At 40.8% G+C, this 17,402-nt stretch overlaps 1 protein-coding gene across 2 annotated transcripts in view; it reads right to left on the bottom strand.

Annotated features, from left to right (window-relative positions):
* Positions 1-17,402, bottom strand: part of KLHL14 (kelch like family member 14) — a 59,728-nt gene that overhangs the window by 41,000 nt on the left and 1,326 nt on the right. For both annotated transcript variants that reach the window (XR_015774482.1, XM_088066409.1), the window contains 2 exons: positions 16,661-17,402; positions 2,460-2,581 (listed from right to left, as the gene is read on the bottom strand). The exon at positions 16,661-17,402 is cut by the window's right edge. Coding sequence is in view for 1 of the 2 variants with exons in the window: in XM_088066409.1 (XP_087922535.1) it covers positions 2,460-2,581; positions 16,661-17,402 (864 nt within the window). In the remaining variant the exon portion in view is untranslated. The remainder of the gene's footprint in view (positions 1-2,459; positions 2,582-16,660) is intronic.

Here is a 17,402-nt window from a genome sequence, read left to right as displayed (position 1 = left end):
TCTGATAAGACAACAGTGGATTGAGAGAGAGATAAAAGAATAAAGAAAGAAAACTCCTTACTAAATTTCAAAAAAGTACATGACAAATAAAGATAGAACTATGTCCTTAAATTCATCCCCCCTAAATGTCATAGTATGTTGATACCACACCATAGCTGCACTGAACTACCACTATGTTGTAGGCTTGTGCAGTCTTCCTGAGACTTTTCAGTCACAGTTCTTCAAGTCCCTGCACTCCTATGCTGTAGTTCTTCAATGTTTCACAAAAAAGGACTGAAGATCTACTTGGACTTATCTTCCATTCTCTCTTAAGATAGAAAAACAAGGGGATACTTGAAACTCTTATTTCACCTGTTTTTGTTTGGTTTTTTGGTTTTTTTTAATAGTTATTGTTAACATTTTGTGAGTAGTAAAATATTTTCTAAGAAATAATGCCTGCTAACATTTTGCCTTTTTCAGTGTGAAGAGACAGGCATTCTCCTTTGTGTTCTTCAAACTTTAGCCCAGGCCAAGAGGGCATCCTTTTCTGGCAGGATTTGCAAGAACAGGATTACTCATGTCAAGAGAGGGCTGTGTATTTGACAGCTGTTGTCTCAGCCAGCACTGAGACAGATCCTGGGACCTTCAGGACTTCCAGTGCTGAGCAGCAAGCGCTTGAACCTGAGCTGGCCAGGGCTGCAACAGATGCCTTGTGTTTTTAACCGCAGCATAGAATGTTTCGTGCACTGACATAATGGAAGGGGAACTTTTCTTCCCTGTTTCTAAAGGCAACACAGGAAAGACTACATTCTCTACATAAAATTATTCTGAAACATCTCTCAACACCACCATAGACAGTGTTTCTCCAACACTAGAGATGGACATTTAACCAGAGCATTAAGGTATCCTGCCTCTGAGTAGTTTCCCACAGTCTTGGAGACTGCAAGGCAATGTAAATAACCAAGAGCTGAGTAAATTCCATTCTTACAAATTCTGACAATCTACAGCTAGTTAGGATTCAGAAAAATGCTTTTTACTTTAATTCAGTTGAGAGTTCAGATCTTGAAGCAAGAGATCCATTTCTCCTGCCTCTCCTGTTGAGCCACTGGATTAGAAAGAGCAAATGAAAAAAACACATGGACAGTTCTGCCTTAGGCAGTATCATTGATTTTTCACTGACTTACCATCTTCAGAATTTTCTTAGAAGTAGTGTACAGAGGCGAGTATCGTAACTCATTATTCTGAAAAATGTGAAGCATTATATATTCCCTTGCACAGGTGCTGTAAACTTTTATAATGTACACTTCATATAACCTTTTGTAATTGTCATTCCTACGCAACACCCACAACTATTAGTCCAGGTCATCTATACCTAAACAGTCTTTACGTGACACCACTTTGTGAAAGGCTCCTAAATCTTCCATGGGAAAAAAAATCAATCTGCAAGGGCATTATTTCAAGTCCTGCATCATAGCAATTTTAAAATTTTTTTCATCGTAACCTGTGCATGTAATATTAATGTGGATGTATGCCACTATAGGGTTTTGTATAAGGGAGAAGAACAAAATTCTGTAAAATGTATTTTACTGGGGGGGGGGAAAAAAAAAAGCAGGTCTAATAGGAAATCCAGGTTTTACCAGTTGTCCAGTTTTAGAAGTATGGTTTTGATTTATGGATCAAAATTGCTCATTTATTATTTTATCTATACTGCTTTGGGCAATTTTGACAGTTAAAATTTAGTTTTATTGACCAATGCAGCCAGTTTAGCCACAAGGGGACTAATGCACACACAGCCTGCTGCACTCAAGAAGCTATGATTTGATTCCATGACCAAGTCAGACTGGGAATCACAACCAACATAACAGTAAGTTCCAAATCTCGATGCTCGAGGCAAAATACTTACTCTAAAACCAATCCACTATTAAAAGAAGGTGGGAAAGAATTTTGAGATAGCAGCCTCCATGCACTGTTTATTGTAGCTGATATATTCCACCAATGCTTCTGTCAGCAATGGACGCAGGGTAGTACAGAGGAAACCTTTCTTTAATGATTGTGGACAACAGATAAAGCTGGAAGAAGGAAATGAAAATGCAAAAGAGAATCAAAGGTGTGCTCTAGTACTGTGCCTTACCAGGGATCTGACTCTTGAAAAAAATGTATTGAAAAAACTGCCTTTTTTTTTTCTAAACCAGATTTTATTCATATATACATAAATATGCATGGGTTCATGTTGCAGCTTGAAAGACTTACAAGTTTACTTAAAAAAAAAAACTTACTGGAATGATTTTAAGCCAATGTTAATTTAGGCCTATCCTATTATAAAATTAGCATCTTCTGCAATCTCAATTTATTGCTCCATTGTGAAGCCCCTTGTGATACATAAACAAATCTCTGAAGAGAAACAAATCAATAAAGAGTCTAATTTGATTAACCATGTTTTTAAATTCATCAAGACAACTGTACAAAAATAAACCACTTACTTGTCAGTATTTTCCACGTCTTCTTTTCATCATCATAATACTGAACCAAATTGCTGGGTAGCCGGTCAGGTCCGGGAGGCAATCCTCCAACCAATAACAGCATTTTCTTATTGGAACGAATTCTTCACCCAAAACAAGAGGAAAGATGAACAACCGCATTACTGAGGAGTATTTTTAGTGGCAACAAAATCATAACCATCAAAAGAATGTTCACTGCTTGCAGTTTCCTATTTCATTTTTTTGTGTTTCTTTTCCCAATCATGTCTCAACAATTTCTTGAACCAAGCAGAAAAATGATCAGAAAAGCTGCATATCTCTCTACTCGTGGAATAATAAGCTTCCTTTATGCAATTTGTTAGAGGTTCATTCTAGAACGACCTTTTTCTTATATTATCCCTTTAAATCATCACTCTTTACAGCTGAATACACATGAAATGCTCTGGAGTTGTACTAAGGTTAAGCATTAAAGTTGCATGTCAAAAATCGTATTAGTCAAAATCATTATTATAAGCCATTCTACACTCAAAGAACCTTGAAAAAATTAAGGTTATGCAGAGAGTTTGTGAGCCAACTCTTTAATCACACACTGAACTTCAGATATATAGTTTAGTACAATTAGCAGCACTGGGCTAATGGTTATGGGTTAAATGCTACTTACAAGCACTTTTGTTTGTTTAATTTAGTCCAGACTCTTGCTTTCATTCTCCCCCCCGGCTCTCCCCCTCGTCTTCGCTCTCCCCCTGTGCACCACTGGCTATAGCAACACCAATTGGTAAAAATGAGACTGTGATGTTGTTGTGAGCCTCCCCAGAGTGGAGCCCTGCCAATGCTTGCCACTGATCCAGCGGCATGAACCTGCTCAACTGTGCAAAGTCACTCTAATTCCCTCCCTCTGTTTTTCTACCTTCTCCCCCAGGGGGCAACCACTGAAAGGAGTGACTACCCACCCATCAAGAGCTGGCAATTCGCTGCTATTAACCGTGACCGTGATTCCCAATCTGCCTGGCAGTTCTTAAGAACAGGACTGCAATGTCTCATCTGCAGTAAAAGTGGTTATCTGCACCCTGGCCTCCAATGCCCCACCTGATGAACGTACAATTTCTCTGCAGCATTAAGGGATTTAACACAATTGTAAGTGAAAACTGGAGGGGAGGCCCAGACCCCCAGATGAGCCCTGGATGCTTTAATAGTCACTTTGCATATAATTGAACTCCCACCGGTTATACTTAGCTTGGGTGAGATAACACTGAAATAAAGGTCTAGGCTCAAAATGTTCCTGTTAGGTAGGAAGGTGACATAGCCTGGAACACATCCATCCATATGAATGACTCTGCAGCGGGACCTTGCATTTGACAGAACACACCCTTGTCAAACACCATTTTTCCAGGCATGACAACACCCGGGTAGCACTCTGTGTGTCAGTCTGCAGCAAACACCCCGGCAAAGAAAGGCACAGAGCACCACAAACCAAAGCCTAACACCAGAGATGCTCTTGGCGGGGTCAAAGCACCATCCAGGAGCTCCAACCTCAGCAGTGCACTCCAGCAGTGGGAGCTTTACAACTGAGGCACACTCATGGCTTCACTCCAGCTGCTACCTAGAATGTGTGTTGGTGATTTACAATCTGTATGATTTGCATTTGTAGCAGGACTGCATTTTTTGAGAAGAATGGGCAAAATGAACTAGATTGTGCTGCAGACATGCACCAACCACAAGGAACATCCTTCAGGAAGGGAACACACAGCTGAGGGATTGATCTACACAATGCTCCAGAATAAAATTTGTCAAATGGCTGTCCCAAAGGCAATTATAGACTACAGATACATCTATGACAAGGATGGCCAGGAAACTATCTGGCATATGGCCTTATTTGTATTTTTTTAAACAGATTTAGGGTTCAGAGAAGGTCATGAATTGACAGTGGATGAAATAAAACCCTCAGTGCAGGAGCAGGAGTTAAACCATGGGGGAAGTGACACTGTCTCATGCTGTCCTACCCTTTGATTCTCTCCCAGACTGGGGAGAACCCCTGCAGTGCCTCAGTCTTTCTGACAAGCCAGCCTTTGATGCCTGCACTGCACCTGCTATGTGCTGTCAAATGAGGACTGTTACCTGCCCAGCAGACTGTGGCTGTGTAGGATATCAGGAACCATCTCATGATCACTGTCAGCACAGATTCCATAGTGAGACCAAGCTCTGAGGAAAGCTTACTAAAGCACTGCCAGCGTCTTTTAACGTTCAGTCTCCCCAGTAAAGTTTTTAATGAGAGAACATTTGATAAAAACTATGCAACATGGGAGTATGATAAACTGTTTTTGGTATGAGTTAGGGATGACTGCACATGTAACAAGTGGCAGAGCAAACCAGAGCCATAAGTCAGTTATGCATGGCCATCCCTAACGATAGAGAATAAATTGTTTATTCCAACCCTCCTGTGTTGTATGTTATATCACAATCAACTCCCTGTGCATTGTAAAATTCAGAATGCCCTTGCAAGGTTTACTTGATAAAGGAGTTTATTTTGATTTTCATCTTTCATCTGTAAAACTCCCTTCTAACTCCAAAGCACTGTGAAAATCCAATGAATGGCCAAGGCTCAATAGTTAAGGTGAAGAATGAAATGTCAGATATAACTCTGAGTTTCCAGACTTTGGCAGTTGCAACTGTCCTTAACATTACTTTTTCAGCTAAACAGTCTGAGAAGCTACTGTTTCTTGAGAAGGAGCAGTACTGCTATATTGGTATGCTTATAAACTATTAATTTTTTTAGTATGTTTCAAATGGGAAGTAGCAAGAACAGAGACTTTTAGTAAAAGTTTAGTAAGAACTTAATAGTCAGCAAAGTCTCTACCGAAAGCACAGGGCAATTTCACATGGCAAAGAAGAGATGGGTAGTTATACTCAAAATATCTAATCCATCTGCATTGAGAGCTCTTCCAATGAACCAGGTAAAGATAATACAGTGGCTAAAGACCTGCAGGCTTTAAACTGATATGTTTCCTTGGAGCCAAATCTGGCTTTTAAGTTTTAATGTGAAATGCTACAATTTAGGTTTTGAAAAAAGATTTTCTTTATTATGTCATATTTATGTTTCATATTGCACTAAGCAGTGCTGTTAAGAATCTTACAATGCATTCTAAAATACGAAAAACTTGTAAATGACCACTGCTTTTATGCAGAAGACTTTTCCAAATATTAATAAAAATGTAATTCAGTGAAACACTATGATAAAGACAAGATTTAAAAATACGTATAATACACTGAGCAAGATAAAGCTTCCTCCTTTCTTGTTTTATTACATGTTTGCTATTTGGATAATACTGTATCTGACACACTTTTTTCCCACAGTCCTTATTTTATAGTCTAATTTACTATTCAGTTACATGCTGTGGTTCACAGTGCCCCCAGTCAGGATTCTGTGATCACTTTGTGTTCTGTTAACATTAGTGGGTCTTGGTCAGGGAAGGCTAAACTGTGGACAGGCAGGCTGATGTCATGGCAAAAAAGTAGAGATAGATTTATCCACATGTTATCTTGAAAGCATTACTTAGACCTAGACTCCAAATCTTTAGATCTCACTGATGAACATGCACGTGTTCTTATTATTCTGCACACACATTGCAGTTTCTGTTCGGCTAAGATTTTAAAACACTTAATTCACCTTAATTAAGTTCCTGAGTACCTCATGTGGTGTGAAATTTATTTTGTCAACTTACAAGGCTGGAAACCAAAGTATATTTCAAAGTCAACATTTTCAAACTTGTATAGTTTCCCTCAGGCACACAAACCCAGGAATTTGAGTACTCACAGAAGTGGCTTCATTTTCAGAGATACCCATCAACATAACTAAATCCTACTCACTTCAAAGGTAGCAGCAGATGCCCATCAGCTCTAAGACTCAGATCACCAGTCCATGGTCTAAACTAACAATGCATATTAATGGCAAGAGGCTGAGCCCAAGAGAGTTTATAGAGTTAGAAGAAATCAGTAGAAAAGGCTGTAAGAGATCTCAACACTCCTGACAACCACTCCTACTCTTTTGCAACCTTGATGGCCTCATGTTAATAGAAAATGCATGAATGGGAAATACTCTTCTTGTACATTGTTTTTCTTTATTAACATATCCATCAATCTTGTACTGGTGGGTTTTCCTTATCTGGGCAATTAGTAGAAGTTCATTCTACAAAAGCTGGCAAGAAAACAAGCCTCAACAACATGTTTGCTCCAGACTCTTCCAGTTTTTAAACAATGCACTAAGGCTCTGTCCTCTGTTAGGGAAAGCAAAGTAAAAAAAAAGGAAAGAACACAACCATGAAGTGGCAATCCTGTTCTTAATGCATCCAGTGTAGTGTTACACATCAGAAAGAAAAATGCATCTTAAGGCATATAAGTGATCATGGTCATCAATGAGAAAAAAAAGAAGGAAAAAAAGAAAAAAAGCATTCAACTATACCCTTCTCTTAAATCAGGGCGGTAGTAAACCCAGAAGTTTGGATCATTAATTATCTTTCCATATAGGCTATCACCATGGCTTTGAGTATGGAGAGAGCCAGGTAGCTCTTCAGAGCAGGGACTTGACAGATATGATGGCATCCTTTCTCTTGCTTCAGTGCTGACCTTAGACGCAGCAGAGCCAAACTGAACTCCAGGTGTTTGCCCACTGAACTCGAGCACTAGCAAAACCAGCCGTAAGACCAGCACAGACCCAGCAAGGGAGGGTGAACGTGTGGTGGGTTTTACTTACATTGTCACACCTCATTACATCAAAGGATTTGAGAAACTGGAGTCTGACAGTGATACTGTCAAAATAAGAAGCAAGAATGTCAGAAAAGGGGGTTATACTAACCTGCAGCAGAAACAAATGATTTCAGAGAGGTTTAGATACCAACCTCTAGGTAACAGAAAGAGACGTACATACTATCTCAATCGACATTTCAGTTGCACACCTTTTGTTTGTTAGCACCAAAAACTTAATTTCATCTTCAGAAACCAGGATGGTCTTTAGCAACCATTCTCTTCTCAAAAGGCAGCTGAAGGGGTGCTGTGTTCAACAAAAAAGTAGTTGACAACCAAGCTGCAGTCTACAAAACTGAACAAATGTTGCAAGCATCCATTTGCCCATGACTGGAAAAAAATGTTTTGCCATTGAGAACATGGGATGTGATCTTCAACAATTAACTTCCCAGCTCCTAGATGGGCATTTCAGTGCAACAAAAGTGTCATACGAAAACTGCTTATTTCAATGGATTTTGGCTTCCATAGTTGACTGCAAAGATAGCCATGATTAGTAACACATGTTTAATAGAGAGGAAATCTAATTATCCGGGAGTTTAACGATGAACTCAATGAAAGCCATAAGGTACAATGTAAAATTTATTTTGGACAAAGGAATTTTATGAGGTTTAGTTATCACATAAAATGAATTAACAAACATCATAACCTATAGGTGAATAGGCATCCAGAATCTCTTCCTAACTCTACAGCACTGCTAGGGTAAGGACCTGAGTTCTCACAGTAAACAGACCAAATCCTGCATGTCTTTCTCCTTATGGATAAAGTACAGACATTAAGAATATCCTGATTTTGTCAAAATGTAAAGCATGATGAAGTCCCTTGCAAATTATTACCAATAAATTGTTTAGTTGTTCAGTTCAAAGAATATTCAAAAATCTGCTGAATGCATGGAAGTTGCTTTATGAATGGATTTTTTTGCCTCTTCTAATTTTCACCTATTGCCCCAGGCATACCAGAAAGAATATGAAAAAGCTTTCTGGAAATAGTAAAAACCAGTCTTATAATGAAGATTTTGGGTTTCATCTTTTCATTCTCCACATAGGCATGCTCTGCAGAAGGCCCCAGGTACCGGATTTTATTGCAGCAGAGCTCACAGTAATGTTCACTGAAGATGACACTAGTTTAATACATGTTGCTGACCACTGACAAAATGAAGTTTAGGAAGACAAATACTAAGCTGAGAATGATTTGCTGCAGACATTGATTGTTGGCTTTCTCCTCTGAATCTACTAGAAGGTTTTTCTTAAAAAAATTGTCCAATACTCTAAAAAAAAAAAAGGGCACAGAAAAGATTTAGTTAAGGTTTGCTTTAACAATAGGCATTCCTTTTCCTTCTAAAAGCATAAGTCCTAGGGTAAGTGAATATTTTATCTGGCAGGCCACACTTAACTGTTACAAAGTTACCTTACAAGTTAAAGTTCCTTTACAAAGTTGTCAGGAAGTTTTCCATCCCCTGTATTAAAACAACTTAGAATCTGTTTGAAGCTCTGAAAACCCCATTTTTCTTAATGAAATCAATCCCACTACTGTTGATCTCTAAGTTAATATTTAAGAGTTAGCTTCCAGCTTTTAGCTGGAAGATTTTTTTAAAGTCCATGTCCCTTCCTTTTTGGGGTAAAAGCCTCTGATGTAATAGGTAGATTAGCAGTGGTAATTATCCTGGAAGAGTGACACCTATCCAGTGCTCCTTTGGGAAGAACACAGAGGGGTGTCTTTCTCTTCTTTGCCTTCCTGCACTACCAGATGCTAAAGATATCCTTACTAGCCACACACAGAGTATCTGGAGCATTGTAAGGGAGGTGAATTCAAAGGAATGTTACTACCAAACCAAATTGGTGAATGAGACACAAACCCTCCTGTGTCATGAATCTTATCAGTAAAATTATTCAAACAACAGATTTTCTACACTGACAGAAGTTCTGAAAAACTATCAAGTAATTTCCTTTATGATGAATATTAAAAAAAAAAACCAAACAAACAACAAAATACCAAAAAAAACAAACAAACAAACAGAAAGTAAAAAATAAGTGCTTTTGCAAATTGCTTTCCCTTCCTCACTTCGTTTGGCCTTTTTTTGTGTTTGGTTTGTTGGCTGGTTCCATTTTTTTTTTTTTTTGTTTGCTTTTATTTTTCTGACAGAGGTTGTAAAATGGAAATGCCTTACAGAATGCTTCAAAGTGATCAAATCATCTAATCATCTTTTCAATTTTTTTCCCCCAGGAAATTTCAACCAGCTCTTATTTTTTGATTTTCAGACTGTGGAAAGTCAAGAAAGTCCTTTTTTGTTTGATTCTGTGTCTGATGCCCATGTCAGCAGAAGGTCTCTGCATCAGAGGCTGTGTTCTCTCTAGCTGAGGCTCCTTTTCCTTAGGAAGCCAAAGGAAAGAAACACACCTTGCTGCCAGCTCGCTCAAGGTGTGACTTGTTACCTTTTCTGCTGGTTTGTTTGGGTTGTTTTTTGTTTTTGTTTTTTTTTACTGAAAGAAGGCATCAGTTGGGGAATGCAGGAAGAACCAACTGTGGCACCAACTTCTATTTACTTCCAGCTTCACTGCAAACCGTCTGCTTCCATTGAACTTGGCAGCTGACAATATTTGCTCAGTTCATTGTCTGCTTTCCAAGAATACAGCAAGTGTTGACTACTAAGTACTAGGCATGACAGTCTTTAAAGAAAATTTCAGGGAAGCAGCAAATATGAAAAATGTTGCCAGGAAGTATCTACCAATAGTTTTCAACTTTCCATGGTCTTCAATTTCTTTAGAAGGTCCTTTGGTAAACATGTAATACCAAACAGAATCTGTTTCAACAAAACCAACATGAGAGATGTTTACAGAGCAGGGGAGTCCAGCTCAAGCGCTTCTTTTAGGATTCCTATTCCCTGCTCCATCTTTTCAGGCCATGCTGAGCAAAGGATAATAACAAACCTTGCTCTAATTTAGAAAATGTCTTGGATTCTAAAAACACAGGAGTTGTTTGAAAAGATGAAACAGTGTTTTTACAGATTATATAGATTTTTTTCATAACATGAGTTTAACAGAACCAAAGCTTTTTCCTGGCAAACTACTTTCTGTTGATTTTGTGCTCTACGTTAACTCTCTTCACTCCCCTTGCCTCCAAGGCTCCCTGTGCTTTCTCTTCAAGTACAAATCCAAACAATTACACCAGCACAGCTCTGTTCCATTTACTGCTCAGCAGTTACATACTCAGAACCTCCATATTCTTCTGCTATAAAGACTATAGAGATCGCAGGCCACAACATGCCCTCTAAGACCCTCTCTTTTCTATCTCTTCTCTCCACGTGAAGGGGAACACACATCAGGCAGAGAGCGAAAAGAAAAGTCTCAGACCAGTAGCAAAGACATACATGTCTGATGCTCACCATGATCCTATGGCACTCCATTTGTAAAAGGTACACCCTAAGCATAAATCATTCCAGGAGGATTTTGTCTGAAATGGGACTTCGTTGTCTAGAAGGCTCCACACTACTCGCGACCTACGTACTTCCCAACAGGACAGAGATGGATTGTGTTACCAAAGGATGGGCAAGAACAGCGCTGGAACTCATGACAGACAGCTCTGCTTTTAGGGACCTGCATGACTTGTAAAGCTGCTATGTAGACTGTCACAGGTGGTGGAAAGAGGCATTTTTGCTCCAGCATTTAAGGAAAAAGTTCCCATTTTCATAAGCACTTTCTCATCACTTTGAGTGGTTTAGTAAGATTACTTGCTCTTAAACATAGTTTAATTTTCCCCCTTGAACAAGCTGTTCTGAAATCCAGTAAAAGATTTCCCCTCAGAAAAAGAGTTTGGAGATGCAGATGCAGGTATTTGAAGCTGCTTCAAGTGCTGAAAAGACAGGGTGACAAAGCCAAGGAGAAGCAAAGTTCAGCAAACTGCAGCACCCTCCAAAGACCCAAGCACAGAGGCCTGGAGCAGTGGGGATTAGTGTGTGTGTGAAGTCAGGAGCCTGGTGGGAGCAGCACTCAGAAGTCGGGGTAAGAGGATCCCAGAGAGAGGATATATGGGGTAAAGTTCAGTAGATTGGATCTAGAGAAGAGCCCTATCATCCAAGGACATAAATCAGGAGGGACTGCCAGTTCCCAAAGGACACTATTCCAAGCAGTGCCTCCGACTGCAAAACTGACTGGCAGGGCAAGTACACGCACAAGATGCCTGGCAGCCCTTCTGCACCTGCAGCTGTTGGAAAGATGGTTGTCCATAAAAAAAGGCCATTAAATGCTCCTCATAAGTTATGTGTCTCTGAGCAAATATTATAACTGAGCCAAACAAATGGCTATCACCTATGTCTCTGCAGTTCTCAAGGATTTTACCAGCTAGGACATATGGGCCTTTAAAAAGGCTCCCAAGGAATTTCCTGACCCATAGCAGTCCTTTCAGGACAATGGTGTTTCCTCTGTTCATAATGTGAGCTCCAGGCCCCCACCCTTTTGGAAACTCCACATGTCTCTGCTCACACTTCAGCATGAGTTTGTCTCCAATGGCAAATGAATGCATGGGAGGCAAGTAAGGAAAGTAGGTGAGACTAACTGGGATTAAACTGACTACAGGTCTGTGGTTCACTACCCCACTGCCTCTAATGTGTCAGTCTCCCTTCTGCAGCTCAGGTGAGAGAGACCTGGCACATGTACAATTTCCTGATATTAATTCAAGCACATAAAAACTGATCCAAAGCTCACTAAAATAAACCAGAAGCTCACATCCACTTCATCCACACTGTAACGCAAAACTTAATAACTCACATACATTTTAAGATACGATTTTCTTATCAGGATGTAAATTCGGGATCTGTAGTATTTCTCACTTGCAATTAATCATGAATAAGAATATTAGCTAAAAATCGAAATATTGCTGTTATGATCACAAAGGGACAGGTAGGTGGTTGTAACCAGAACACAGAGTGCATTTCAATGAAAAATCACACACTTTTTTTACAACCACCAAACATGGGAATCTCTGCCGAGATTCTACAAAAATCTCAGTAGAAAAAGAAGTCAAATTGAACTACGGTCTGTGAGATTTGGAGACAAATAGTGTATGCAAGAAGGAAATTATTTAATTGCCAAGGGATGTAACTGGTTTCTTCAAATTTTTAATCTCCTCTGTAGAAAGTAAAACAGACCAGGCATATATGTCTTCCACATAAATGCCACCGTCTCACGCTGTTCAGCACCTTACATTTTCCTTCTCCATCAAGAGTTACCATCTTCCTACTGAATGAAAACTTCATTCATTCATATCATCTTCATCACCCGTCACCATCACTTTCACTAATATCGCCTAACACCAAACAGTCTGGATGACACCCTCTCTTAACTAAAATGAAAAAAAAAACCAAAAACAAATCGTAAACCAAACCACCTTTACAAACAGCTTTAGCAGGACCAGAATTTGCACTTCTAATCTCCCCAAGGTCTAGTAGTCCAGAGAACAAAAGTACAAAAAACCAGATGGGTCTGTACATGCTGGGACTTTGCTGAACCCATAAAACAGCACGGGCAGGCTTAGCCTTCTTATCTCTTTGTCTCCTTATTTCCCTCTTTTTTCTTATGCTCTTTAATTCTGTATTTTCTGCCTAGGACTATACCTATCTTATGTCAATTGGTTGATCTCCATCCATTTTTCCTCCCCCAGACCTGAAAAAGCTTTTCCAGAAACTGAAATACTCAGCTATTGGCAACAGATGCTGTTTCTTTTAAGAATCAGTGTCCCCACTTTTGTTTAATTCCTTATCATTTTTTATCTTCCGAGGTCCTTTTCATTTTGCTAGTTTCCTTTCCTGTCTGGTATCCTATTCTTACATTTTTCTGCCTTTAAAACTATCCTTCTCTCACCTCCTCCCTCATTTGTACTTCACTGCTTCTGCTGCTTATATTCCATTTCTCCCCTGGGATATCTCAACTCATTTATTTTTCTGCATTTCCCCCTCTCTCCCAGTTTTACTTCCCTCAGTCCCCTCTGCCTTCAGGTATACAGCTGTATTTGCTGCTCTGCTGGCAGATCCTGGGAGGGGCAGACCAGCCCAGACACCCTTTGCTGGTGAGAGGAGCTGCAGGTGGTAATGCTCTATCCCCAAACTTTCAAAAAATTAAAAATACATACCATGTGTTATATAAAATACATTATGTTACACTGTGAAGCACAGACATTTTAATCAACTCAATACTCTGGTGAGGATCCAAGAGTCAAACAAATATCTGGAATATGAACTTTCCTCTAAATGCATTTTCTTCCCAGAACTACAGAAGATGATACAGCACAAAGCTACGTGTCTCTTTCAGGGACATACAAACATAATTTAAGCCTAATGTTCAGGGTCACTCACCCCACTCCAAGTTGAAATCAATTTTTCCTAGTGACATCAAAACTGACTGTGTCTCCAGAGGCTTTAACAGCAACTTGTATGCTGAGGCCCTGGTGAGGTGAGCATCACTGAGCCAACAGTATTGCTAACTTTCCTTGGAGTTGAGCACCTCATTAAATGTCAAATCAAAGCCCAAATATCCATCCCCTGTGGTGAAGTCCTAAACCTCAGAGTGCACAGCAAGGCTCACGAGTCAGGAACATAATTCCTCAACTTTTAAAATCCTGATCATTTAATTGCTGTACCTTAAAAATTAATTTTACAAAAATACATCAAGACATTGAAGCATTACCTTCTCTTAGGAAATTTCATGAAAAGAAACTCCCTACTCTCTCTGTAGGTAAACAGTGCTTTTCACTGCAGCACAAAGGACAACTCAGGTACTTCCTAGCCCCACTTGCACTGCAGGATCTGCATTTGTGGCACAAACATTATAAATACCTTTGCTCACAGAGCACAGACTGACTCTTGTGAGCCCAAATATCTTTCCTCCAGCCCTGACCACAGGATTAACTTTATAGTTATATTTCAGAGGAGAATCAGCATATTTTGAGCTTCCTGTTACATTCAATTCCATTAAGAAATGGAAGTAGCCCTGATGCCAGTGTACTCCAAAGGGTGGATATGTAACATATGCGCTTTTTTAAAAGTAGCTTGTCACACACAGACACACACACAAAATAATAAAATAAAAAAAAAAAAGTTATTTTAAAAAAATGCAGGAAAGTTATTGGCAAATTCTAACACTGAGTGCAATTTTCATTTCTTGAATATGCAGGAAGCAGGTGGCTATGGCACTGGGCTGCTTGCATTTCTCACCAACCCTTACTGTACTGTGCAGGAGCTATTACACTGCACAGGAGGAACAGTTAATCTCTTTCTGAAGACATGTGAATCTTTGGCGAATGACCTTTCATTAAATTCCAAATTACCAAAGTCACCATTACTCACAGAAAAAAGTAATCAGAGTTTTGAAGTCTTTTTCTGTGTAATAATTTTTATGTTTTTGCACATGTACTTCACTGTTAGTTACTTCTAAGATTTCCTTCTGCAAATTAGGAACTTAAGGAACTCTTTGCAGATTTTCTTCCTTAAAATAAAATTTTACTGAATGGACATCAACCCGTTAAAATTGCTACTTTAGAGAAACTATGAGTAACAGAGAGAGCAAATCTGGAAATCTCTGTAGTCTTGAACATTTCTTTTTTTTCTTCTTCCTTCATGTTTAAGAAGGCATTTGTACACTTAGGCAGCCTGGCAAAATCTTAAAGTGATTAAGATTCAAAGATGGGCCTTCGTGACCTTTATGCATTTCCAGGAATATCGTCCAAGACCAAAAATGAAAATATAACAATTTCATTCTGCATTACTAAGCATTTCAACATCTCCAACACTTTAACATTTGGAGTATGTTCTAATGCCTGCTTATAAATAAATCTGAATGGTTTTGCATCCAATTCACTGCCACTAAAGAACCCAATCAAGAGAGGCTAGTTACAAGATAAGTCTCACAGACACACAAGACATACATTAGACATACATTAAAGTTGGGAAGGTGACAGCAGGTTTTCACCCACTGTGTTTAAAGGTCTCTGAAATACCACTGCCTGCACAGACATGCAGACCTATTACAAATACAAAAAGTAGCATTTGTGGTATTTGGAGTCTCCTGTAAGTCATTAAGTGCAACTTAGACTCTCATCCAAGACTACCTAAAGTGCAATCCCTTTGTGTATGCTCTCGCTTACAGGGAAAGCCAGCCCCCAGCACCAGCAGTATCAGATTCTTGCAGCATCCATGACACTTGTAAGCATTCAGTGGTCAGAACACCACTACATATCCTTCAAATGACATGGACCACTGAAGCTGGAAAGGTATCTTCACTGAACCAAGCCGGCTGGTATCTCAGCAATCCACCAGGACACGAGCATCAGCTTGCCCCCGGTGGTGTGCAGAATCTTGCCTGAGGAGTTTGTGGGGTTTGCATTTTTGAAAGTCATCACTTTCAAGTGTCGAAATGCAAAGGGTAGGCACCAGCTTACAACAGTGGCATCTCAGAAACACTTTATGCTGCAAAATAGTTGTATTTGATGTTTTTGATTTCAGAGTGAGAATCAGTTAGACAACAAGGTGATAAGCATGACAGAACACTGAGTGACCTAGCCAGAAATAATAAAAGAGGGCACGCCATCTACAAAGTTAAACCATCTGAGTGCCCATTACATAGAGTATAAAGAATCCTCTGCATTTAATGCTAATAGAATGTATTATCTAAAATATTTTTTAATGTACTAGTTTCTTTCTTGCTGCTGTCAAATAATTAGTAATATGCACCTATTAGTTACAAAGCTTATAATAAACTGAGTAATACAAAGTTTGGTCTGATTTCTGTGCTACCACGCAACTGTATTAATACCAACACTACAAGATGGTATTGTCTTTCCATCTGTGGAAGATGTACAAACATATTCTAAACGAAGATAAATAAATTTGGATATGTTTACTCCTTGTTAAACTATGTGCTGTGCATTCACCTCCTAACACCAACCTCATATCGCCAATCTTTGACATCATGATTCATTACCTTATTAAATGAAAATAACTGACATGTCATAGATGTAAGGACTATGAAGTCACAAGTTTCCATGCACATCACCCCACCACCAGCAATATTAGCATGTGCATAGATGATGCAGTTATTTATGAAAATAACAGATTTAGCACTTGGCTATTACAGTTTAAAGACGTAACCCCTTGTTACGGAGTAACATTGTGGGAGAAGAAAAAAAAAAATAATTAAAATAAAAATAAAAACCGCCAAACCAAGACTCCCAACGAGCGGGCGGCCAGAGGGCCGAGGGGAGGGGACGAAAAGTTTGGTGGTGCAGGGGGCGGGCGGCTCGGCCCCGCCGCCGCCCCCCTCCAGCCACTCCGGCCGCCGCGCCGCTCCCGGCCCCGGCCCCGCGGGGTCTGTGCCCGCCGGGGCTCCCCGTGAGGGCAGCCCCCCCTCCCCGCCGCCTCTCACCTGCTGGCCAGGCTCTGCCGGCAGTGCTGCCTGAAGGGCATCAGGTGGTAGTTCATGGCGTCCAGCAGCAGCTTCTGGCAGACGGGGTCGGTGCGCATGAAATCCACCGACTGGACCCGCTCCACCAGCTCCGGCGCCGGGATGAGGGCGAAGCGGAGGCGCTTCATCAGGTCCGGGGCGTACTGCATGCGGGTCTCCCGGTCGTGCTCCAGCCAGAGCACGGACATCTGGAAGAGCGCCAGCTCCGACTCGACGGGGGGGGGAAGCGAGTCGAGGAGGGCGCGCATCTCCTCGAAGTTGAGCAGCAGCACGTCCTCCACCAGGTACTTGTTGGCCAGCTTCTTGGTCTCCTCCAGGCCGTGCAGGGCGGCGATCTTGCACACCTGCTTGTAGTTCTGCACCGAGATCTGGTCGTTGAGGAACTGCACGCACAGCTTGGTGACCTGCGGGATGTGCAGGATCTTGCTGACCGACAGCACCTCCTCCACCGTGTCCAGCGAGAGGGTCACGTTGGCCGTGTACAGGTACTCCAGCACCAGCCGCAGCCCGATGGACGAGCAGCCCTGCAGCACCAGGTTGTTGATGGCCCGCGGGCTGGCCAGCAGCTTGTCCTCCGGGGAGGAGGATGGGGTGCCGGGCTCCTCCTGCGTCTGCGGCGGCGGCGGCCCCTTCGGCGGACCTCCCAGCCCGTCCTGAGCGCCGGGCCCCAGCCCCAGGGCGTGCGGGTGCCCGCCGCTCCCGC

Source organism: Pseudopodoces humilis, chromosome 1 (genome assembly GCF_049639895.1).
Source record: "Pseudopodoces humilis isolate 2021_Gansu_Grassland_sample_001 chromosome 1, ASM4963989v1, whole genome shotgun sequence".
In the NCBI taxonomy this organism is placed as follows: Eukaryota; Metazoa; Chordata; class Aves; order Passeriformes; family Paridae; genus Pseudopodoces; species Pseudopodoces humilis.
This window is presented reverse-complemented; position numbering and strand designations above follow the sequence as displayed.